The 10,071-nt window shown below is 50.1% G+C and overlaps 1 protein-coding gene across 1 annotated transcript; it reads left to right on the plus strand.

Annotated features, from left to right (window-relative positions):
- Window positions 1-6,363: 6,363 nt before the first annotated feature.
- On the plus strand, window positions 6,364-9,866 carry ARL4C (ADP ribosylation factor like GTPase 4C). The gene has a single exon (XM_059167647.1). It carries the CDS (start codon window positions 6,373-6,375, stop codon window positions 6,949-6,951), a length of 579 nt encoding a protein of 192 aa, XP_059023630.1. The 5' UTR covers window positions 6,364-6,372; the 3' UTR covers window positions 6,952-9,866.
- Window positions 9,867-10,071: the final 205 nt, after the last annotated feature.

The raw sequence follows: 10,071 nt of genomic DNA on the forward strand, positions 1-10,071 counted from the left end.
CAGTCGGTAAAGCATGCAACTGTTGATCTTTGAGTCATGAGTTCAAGTCCCATGTTGTATGTGAAGCCTACTTTAAAAAAATATATGAAAGACATGAAATTTAAGTACTAAGGAGAGACTTAAAACAATCATTTTACTTTTAAAGATTTAATTTATTTATTTGAGAGAAAGAGTGTGCATGTGCCATGCTCAAGCAGAAGGAGGGGCAGAGGGGAAGGGAGAGAGAATCTCAGATTCCATGCTGAGCACAGAGTCCTACACTGGGCTCGATCTCACAGCCCTGAGGTCATGACCTGAGTCAGAATCCAGTGTCAGACACTTAACTCACTGGACCACCCAGGCATTCCTAAAACAATCTTATATAAGACTCTTATCTGAAAATAATATTGATTGAAAAGATTAGATATTCTAAATTTTCATACTTATCTCAGGCATATGATAGAGATAGACAATTGGTAATGAAGGCTTAAATGTGGGGTGAGGGGGAATAAACTCTTTTAGCAATTTTATGCCAAAACAGAGAGAATCATAAAATGCTCATAGTAGGGGCTCCTGGGTGGCTCAGTCGGTTAAGCATCTGCCTTCAGCTCAGATCAAGATTCCAGGGTCCTGGGATCAAGCCCCCACTTCAGGATCCCTGCTCAGTGGATTGCCTACTTCTCCCTCTTCCTCTGCCCCTCCCCTTGCTTGTGTGCACTCTCTCTCTCTCAAATAAATAAATATATTTTTTTAAATGCTCATAGTAGTGGTTGTTAGAAAAATGAGAACCGGAATTGTTTCAGTCTAGTTGCTTTGCAGCAATTAAAAAAAAAAATAAGGCATTCTGAACTATTTTTTGTTTGTTTTCATAAAATGATGAATTTGAATGGACAATGGAGTAATGGGTCTTTTGTATTTCGAAGCTTTGAATCACCTGAATGAGGCAAAAGTCTAGGGCATCCCAGATCCACACTTGTCTCCACCCAAATCTATTGCCCAGTCCACAAAACTCTCCTTGGAGTCAATGTCTTAGAGTTTCTTCCAAGTCTAACCTGAGACCAGCGTCTCCAGGGATAAGACCTCCCTGGGCTGCCACTCTCCAGGACTTCTGGAAATGTTGATGGGGAGGTCTTTGTGAAGGAGACCCTCCCACCAGACAAAGAACTTCAGTCGTGGACCACCTGGCTTTGTCAGACAACCGACTCCTTCATGCTTGACTCCTGGCTCCCTCTCCATTTACTGCTGCCCGTACCTGCCCACTGAATTAGATGTAAAAATTGATTTTTCCACTCTCTAGTCTCAGCTGGATTTCCTGGCTGCCAATTTCCTCTCTGTTCCATCAATTTTATGATTCTTTGAAAAGTTTTCCTGACCTTACCCCTTCCTGCTCTGCTCTGTCTAGTCTCCTAGCCGACCACCCCTCCTTGTTCTGCACTGGTCTCAGCAAACGAGACCCAAGCCCACACCTGAGAATCACTGTCCTCAAGCTTTGAGCCCCATCCAGAAGCACTTTCTCAGTTTAAGACGTGGGGCCATAAGAGATCTGGTCCGGCAGCTCCAGACTGAGAACCAGGTTAGGGAGGCACTTATGTATTCATTGGTTCAATAAATATGAATTGGACATTTACTAAGCACTAGGCAAATTTGCCTCTGGAGAGGGCTTTGGCTATTACACAAGAAGCTCGGTAGAGGGCACTCCTGCACTATAGCAGCTAAGCATGGGGGGGGGGCAGTGCACCTGAACCCAGGGATTCAATCAGGAAATGCAAATAATCACACATATTGTATGCAGGCGTGCGGACACACATGCCCACGATCTGGTATTTATCCTTAAACATATTCAACTACAGATAAGAGGCTCACAACTTTACACATCATGCCAGTACCCTACTAATGCAAACATAATAATGATGCAATCTATTCATCGCTCCATTCCCCAGATCCACTTAATAGTTATTTTAATCCGTGGCACACTTTATTTCTAAACCCTTAAGGGAAAAAAAAGTGCTTTAGGATACAATTTAAAAATGACTGCTAAGGGGCGCTTGGGTGGCTCAGTAGGTTAAGCCTCTGCCTTCAGCTCAGGTTGTGATCTCGGGTCCTGGAATCGAGCCCCGCATCAGGCTCTCTGTTCAGTGGGGAGCCTGCTTCCCCCCACCTTTCTCTGCCTGACTCTCTGCTTACTTGTGATCTCTCTCTTTCAAATAAATAAATAAAATCTTTTGAAAAAATTTTAAAAAATGACTGCTAAGTTACTGAATTTTGTTTACTTGAAATAACTGAGTCCTTCTCTGGGTGTAAAGTCATCTTGATGTAGAAGGGAAGGGAGAGAAGCTGAAATGTCAGGGCTGCTGGAGGTGAAACCCTTCTGAGGCTGCTTTTTGAGAAATGTCTTATTCTGATTCATGAGGGTGAAGAAAATGGCAGACTGTAGCCAGTGTTTTCTACTCTGGTGGAATCCTTGCCTCTTGAGCAGTTGTCACTATTCAAATGACTATATACACTATAAAACCAGTGGCTTTACAGTTAGCAAAGCTGACATTTACTGAGCACATACTATGTGCCGGGCACTGTGCCAAAACCTTTAAGTGTATTATTTTTTGTTTCTTGTTTAAGTATTTATTGCCTATGTTATTTACTGCATATGTTATTATGTTAGACACAGCGTAGAAATGGGGAGCTTGAGAAGATCGAGCTTGGGGCTGACCAGTGGCTAGAATATGAGCAGGTAAATGCAGAGTGCCCAGCCAGTCCCTCCACGCTGCTAGCTTGATGCTACCTAGAAAGAGACTCAATGTGGGTCTTGCTACCTAGAAAGAGACTCAGTGTGGGTCCTGCACGGCAGTACATATTACTTCCCTTTGCATAATTCCATTGTTTCCAACTTAAGTCCATATTTAAAAGAAAGTTACTAGTTGATCCAGCTGAATGACATTTTTATGTGTTAGAAGTTAAATTATCAACTGCAAAATCAACTTATCACCTGGTGAGTGAAATTAGAATGTAGAGTGGCTGCTACTCCATGACTGTGGGTTGCTGTTTAATGGCTCTGTTCTGGAAGGCTCTGATCATGTCTACTAATCTGCTTTTTCTACTGGACAACAGACAGCCCTTTATGGCTAAACCACATCATGGGGTGCGAGTGGTGGTTGCTGCAGTCAAACCCATTATGGGCAGTCATTAGTACAGCATCATGAAGACACATCAAATGTTCTACGAAAGGATTTCCTTCCACCTGCCCTTAAAAATCAAAGCAACACCTGCCTGGGGGTAGATGCCACTGACAAAAAGGGGTCCCACATTAAGAGCATTTGTGGGAGCTGGATCCAGAGGGTTTCCAAATGCCCAGGTCCAAGGCAACTAATCAAAATCCTGTCTCAGACTGGCCCCCAGCCTGTGCCTGTGGCACAGAGCAAGGAGAGAGAAGAAACAATCTCCTGAGAAGGTGACTACCTATGGGGCAGACCTTAAAGAGAGTCAAGAAAATCACTTCCCAAAACACAAAATCCTGCCTTCCCAGGGTTCCCAGTAACCAAATGACATCATTATTAACTACTCTGATGTCTGTTACTTTTGCTTACTCACCACCCATTTGCCCTTTGGGGAACAGATGCCTGATTATTCTTTGGGAACCACCCCTTTCCACTTCAAGCCCCTGGGCCACGTCGATCAGTGTGCCCCAACCTCCTGGACAGCAGTCTTGACACAGAGTGAGCAGAACAGGCCAAAAGGGTGTGTTCTCCATGCTTTTGTTGCAGTTACTGGGAAAGAGGTACACGTTTTTTTCTTCTGGGATCTAAACCAAGGTTGTGAGCCCAGTGGGGCCAGTAGGCAAAAGAATCAATACAGAGAAAAACAGAGGAGAGATGGAGGAAGGCTTGATCTAAGACTTGTTTTGAGCTCCTGGATCTGGATCTCCTGGATCTAGCCACACCTGAAGACAAACCTAATTATCAACTTTTCAATTATGTCAGTAACTGTTTTCTATCTTGTCCAACCCAATGTGAGTTGAATTTCTGTCTTTTGCAACTGGATTCAGGTAGCTTACAACTTCATTCCCCATTAAAACTGCATGTTAATGGAGTGTGGAGTGAGGGAGAACAGGCAGGCCCTTAGCCCTGGGCATGAATATCATTGAGCTTGGAGCGTGTATCCATATCTACACTCCACCTTGACAAAGTGCCAGGTGCAGAGGCCTTGCTTTCCTCATGTGGACCCGTGAGGCCTTTTCCAGCCTGACATTCCATGTCCAATCCCAGGACCCACTCTGGGCGTCCCGTGACTGTGAAGGCTGCCACCACTATGGGAATCCCAAAAAGGGGATGGCTTGATGCCTTGTCTTGCCTTCTTGCGATGTGGTCTTCTCACACGTTTTCGGTACCAACAAACTCATGTATTTTTATCCCAGTCCGGGAAAGGAAGGTGGTAAAGGAAAGCAGTTCTAGAAAATTTTGGTTTTGGGGGGCCTGGCAGGTTCAGTCAGTGGAGCATGTGACTCTTGGTGTCTGGGTTGTAAGTGCAAGCCCCATGTTGGGTGTAGAGATTACTTAAAAATAAAATCTTAAGAAATAAAATAAAGTTTTTGTTTTTCATAATTGTGTTCATTTTCACTCTGTTCCTCTTGGCCCCATTCTTGTCTTTTCTGTTGGAAAGATGCTGTGGACCATTCAGTTGCTGGTGGGCTCTGCACCAGCCCCTCTGCCCCTGGTATGTGTGTCTCCATCATGCATTCTGCTGCGTTTCCTTTGCGCCCAGAGGGTTCGCATTTGCTAATGTGTTTCCAAACCAAAATTAAACCACTGAATTGGAGTGAGGGGAAACAGAAACCAGGGAAGGGGCACTGGTGTTTGTAACCCACCGTGCCACCTACTGCTGGCTGCGGATATTTTGTTTCGGTCCCCAAGCGTGTCTGGAGCCCCAGATGCAGGAGTGGTTCACCTGCGAGCAGGTGGCTTTCAGGTCTCAGAGCGGAGCGGCAGACAGCGCCTGCCGATGATAAGGCTTGCTGGGGATGTCAGAAATGCTGGTGGAAACAAAATTAGGCAGCGGGGCGTTGCGGAGGAGAGGGGGGGTCTCGGAAAGGTGAGTTGTCTAAATTATTGGGGATAAGGCGGCTTGTGGCCTAGGATGCAAATGCCCGACCTCTTCTTCACCGTGGCCACCACCAGGCTAGAAAAAGCTGGGCCTCCTCTGGCGCTTCCTGGGCACAGGCCTGAGCTCCAGGCGCGGCAGTGGCCCTGGAGCTCGGGCAGGAAAGCCTGTCAGGGCATCAAGGAGGGCCCGGGTTCTGAGCACCGCAAAGGGCGCCAGAGTGGAAAGCGCCAGTGCGGGGTCAGTCGTGAACTGCAGACTGGCTGCTCACCGCGGCGTGCGCCTTTCATTATTCTCTTCTGGGGATCCGACCCCACAACCCCTTCCCACGCGGGGCACTTTCACGCCCACTTTGGGCGACTCCCGCACCCCCGGGCAGAAGAGGCCCTTGCCCGCCCCTCTCTGCACTCCGGATTCCGGGCCGCGCCAGCGCCTGCTCAAGGATACCAAGCCCTTACCCCGGACCCCGCTACCCGGGCAGGCTGTGCGGCCCGGGCTCGGAGGCTGGGGGTTCCGGGAGCCTGGAGCTATTTTTATAAGATGCGTCAGCCGGCCGGGGAGGAAGAGCTGGGCCCCGGCCCATTGTCTGGGCGCGGCGCGGGAGAGAGACGCGGAGGGTGATTTCCAACGCTCAGAAGGCGCGAAAGCGGCGCGCACGGGCGGGCGGGGAAGTGCTCGCCCGGCCGGGGGCGGCGGGGGGCGGGGCCCGAGGGGCGGGGCCGGGGGCGGGGCCGGGCGCCCTCCCGCCGCTGCAGGCTGGAGGCGGCGGCGGCGGCGGCGACAGAGCGGGGACTGCGGGGACAGCCAGGCGGCCGCGCCGGCAGCGACGCCCGGGGAAGCCCGCGCCCCGCCTGCGCCTCCGAGGCGCGCCCGGGAGCGGGAGCAGCCCCGCCGCCCGGGGAGGCAGAGGCGAGCGCTGGACGTCGGGAGCCGCCGGCGGGCGGGCGGCAGAGAGCCGGGCAGCGGCCGGAACGCGGGGGCGCGGTCGGAGGCAGCCGCAGAGAGAGCCGGGGCCGGGGGAGGGCGCCGGGCGCGGGCATCCTGCGCCGCGGTAGCAGAGGCGGCTTTGCGGGAGACAAAAGCCCGCCGGAGAGACGCGATGCCCGGCCCGCGCGGCCGCGGGGGCCGCGGCGTCTGAGCGCCCCGAGCGGTGCGCCCCGGGGACGCCGAGGTCGGGCGGGTGCCCGAGGCCGAGCGCGACAGGGGCGGCCCAGGTGCGCCCGGCCGCGTCGGGCCCGTCACTGCTCGGGGGGCGGCGCCCTCCCGTCGCAGCCGCAGTGGCCGGCGCCGCAGCGAGGAGCCATGGGCAACATCTCCTCCAACATCTCGGCCTTCCAGTCCCTGCACATCGTCATGCTGGGCTTGGACTCGGCCGGCAAGACCACGGTGCTCTACCGGCTCAAGTTCAACGAGTTCGTGAACACGGTGCCCACCATCGGCTTCAACACCGAGAAGATCAAGCTGAGCAACGGCACGGCCAAGGGCATCAGCTGCCACTTCTGGGACGTAGGCGGCCAGGAGAAGCTGCGGCCGCTGTGGAAGTCCTACAGCCGCTGCACGGACGGCATCATCTACGTGGTGGACTCAGTGGACGTGGACCGGCTGGAGGAGGCCAAGACGGAGCTGCACAAGGTGACCAAGTTCGCCGAGAACCAAGGCACGCCGCTGCTGGTCATCGCCAACAAGCAGGACCTCCCCAAATCGCTGCCGGTGGCCGAGATCGAGAAGCAGCTGGCGTTGCACGAGCTCATCCCGGCCACCACCTACCACGTCCAGCCGGCGTGCGCCATCATCGGCGAGGGCCTCACCGAGGGCATGGACAAGCTCTATGAGATGATCCTGAAACGCAGGAAGTCCCTCAAGCAGAAGAAGAAGCGGTAATGCGGCTGGCCGCGGTGGGGAGCGAGCTGGGAGCGAGCCGGGAGCGAGCGAGCGAGTCAGGGATGGATGAATGGATGGGTGGTTGGATGAAGGAGAATCTGCGCCCACGAACAAAGACATAGAACCAAAGCAATGCTTCGAATTTTTAAAACGGAATCTGTGCACCCAGACGCAGGACTAGTGACTTAACCTGGGTGTGTACGCTGACTTGCCCCCCTGCCCTCGATCCACCCCCACCCCAGCTCAGGGGACCTTTTGTCTGGATGCCAGAGCTACTAATGGGGGGCGGGGGGCGCTGGGGAGTGGACGTGCCTGGCCTGCTGTCCGCCCTCCTGGCCCAGGTGGATGGCTCAGATGTCAGAGACAAAAGAGATTTCTTCCTCCAGGAGGGCCAGAAGTTCAGGCTGCCCCGCCCTCCCTGGGGGCTCCCACCTGTGAGTTACTGGAGGTATGTGGTTCCCAGAACCCTGGGAGTACATGTTTGGAGACATGCTGGCAGTGGGAGGTCCTGGGGGTGGGGGCGCCACTGCCCCTTGCATTCATGGGCTCTGGAAGGGGGATGATTTTATGTCACAGGGCAGGCCCCTGTTGAAATTCCATTTGTCCTGCTCTGGGCCCAAACGAGGTGGTGGTTTGGGCCATGAGAGGACTGCCTGGAACAATACAGCAGCCCAGAGCACGGGCACTGCGCTGGCCTTGGCTGGGGAATGGCCGCGAAGATGCCCCTTTTCTGGTGCTTTTTGGTGGCTACGGAAGACCAGTTCTGGTGAGAACTGCTTTTCAGCCTGGAATCAGACATCTTCCAGATGGTTTGGACGCTGTCCATGTGTAGGTCATTATCACACAAAGAGACCAATAAAAATTAAAAAAAAAAAAAAAAAACTGTTGGAGGTGGTGGCCAATGATGTATTTACTGTTTGCAGGATAGTTAAAGGTGTTTAAAGGGTAAGGCTCCTGGCGTAAATGCTGGATGGGGTGTGTGTGTAGATACAGGGACCTCCCTCTGTACTGTGTAATCGGCATAAATACCTGGACCCAAATGTGTGGAATCTTAAAATCTCTTAGCCTACTGATTGGTTTGTGTAAGCACACCAGCTACAGATGTGTGCTGAAATGCAAGATGGTTTTTGCAAAGGATGCCTCTTGTAATACTAACTGCCTGATGATGGGTTTTTGGTTTTCAGACATGTTTTTTAAAAAATTCTACAAACGAATACTCACCTTGGAAATATTCACCTTAGGGAGAAAAAAAAAAAGACTTTGCCCTTTTAGATCCCTTTACGCTGCAAGTGGCGACATGTTCAAATTTCTAATTTGGTTCATTGTGGCCTATCTGGTTTAGTATTTCATTAAAAATGTCTCGTCAGAGTATTTGATGTCATGCACCAAAAAATAAAACCCCACCTTGTTGCAAAAGCCGACCTCGTTGCATGGATTTAAGAGCGAAGGAAAAGCACAAGGATGAGGTCCTTCCTAATCCATTCTTGTGGGAACTGGCCTGCGTAGCAAAGGCAAACAATGAGTGCTTGAGATAAAAGAAAGCGTGTGATGTAATGATCACCTGTACTCAGGCACTTCACAGTTTACTTGAAAGAGGCTTTGGAAAAGAGATAAAGCAAAAGAAGAATAAATACATATTTTTAATAATGTAATTTAAAAATCTTTTATAATCAGGACTGAGTCTTGGTTTGCAGAAGATGTCATTTACCCTGAAACACAGTATCAAAAGGGAAACTTAACGCTTAACTGGTTTTTATTTCCTCTTAAAATTCATGTTTACAGGTAGAATTAGGTGTATCGCCCCCTCCCCCCACTGTGAGAAATTTCTTTACGAAGGAGGCCGATAGAAATTGGGCATGATCATGCTTGAGCATGTGAGTTAATCAAATTCTAAATCCATGCCTATTGTCCATTGCACTCAGAAAGTTAATTTAAGAACCAGAGGTTGAAGTCCTGGCTTCCTGCTTGAAACCCAATTCTCATATGAAATATTTAAAAAGAGGAAACCCAGCCCATCTTCCTTTTTTATCTTTTGTCGGTGAATTTGGTACCTCTCCAATGCTGGTCTTTTTGTGGGAACTCAGTAGAGAAAAGAGAGCTAAAGACGTGTGAAAGCCTGCAGGATTTCGGTTTACATATCAACAGCATAGTCACTGATTTCTAAATGGGCTGGTCCCATCATCTGAAGATTCTGTATAGAGTTATTTAAAAAAAAATCCATCTTCCTTTATTTTCTTCACATGTAACAATTTCTTATGCACTTTGACATTTTGGTAGTTCCACACTATTGAGAGAATAATATATTTATTTTGTGACATTACAGATGCCAAATACCGTCACCATCTCGTGCTAACCATACTTGGGTTCAAGATCACTGTTCCAATCCTGTCATGCTTAACCAACGAAGCTACATGATTTTGGGTTTTGCATTTTCAAGACTTAAGGGTGCAGTCAGCTGTTCGTAATTGTGCAGTAAAGTAAAGCCCTGTGGTGTGTCCACTAATAGTTGATTTCTGTCCTGTTTGACCTAATAATAGCCCATTTTTGTCTCTGACCAAACAGAGGAAGCACACATCAACTCACCTTGGAGTGGTCTTGGGGGACCCCCCCCCCGACATAGCACCCGTGATTTATTATACCTCCTGGCCTTTGGAGAATGAATGGGTTTCACACAGAGGAAGCTGGCCTCCCCACGTGAGCTTCTGAAATTGTTTCTCATAGACACAGGGAGGCCGGTTTTGTTTCAAACGGATTCTCTTCACAGATTCTCTGTCATGGTGATGGGACGATGTCTCCCAGTTTCAGTTTCCGTTTCTACTGCTGTAATTCTCTGTCCTGAACATTCTTCTGTTCCTGTTCCCTTTTATATGCATATATGATGCTGTGAACAGAAATAAATTATTTATACAATCAAACCCGTGGGGAAGTTGTCTGGGTGGTTTTTTTTTGAGTTGCCCCTCTTTCTAGGCTCACGAGATGGGCTCTGGGGCCCTGATGAGGCCGGACCAATCGGCTTCTCTGGCTGAAGCATCTGGCTCTGCCCTGAGCAGAGGAGTGAGAGGGCTGGATGCCTGTCCCCCTGATGGGGTGCCTGTCCATGGTCCTCAGAGATCCTTTGGG

Source organism: Mustela lutreola, chromosome 3 (genome assembly GCF_030435805.1).
Source record: "Mustela lutreola isolate mMusLut2 chromosome 3, mMusLut2.pri, whole genome shotgun sequence".
Classification (NCBI taxonomy): domain Eukaryota; kingdom Metazoa; phylum Chordata; class Mammalia; order Carnivora; family Mustelidae; genus Mustela; species Mustela lutreola.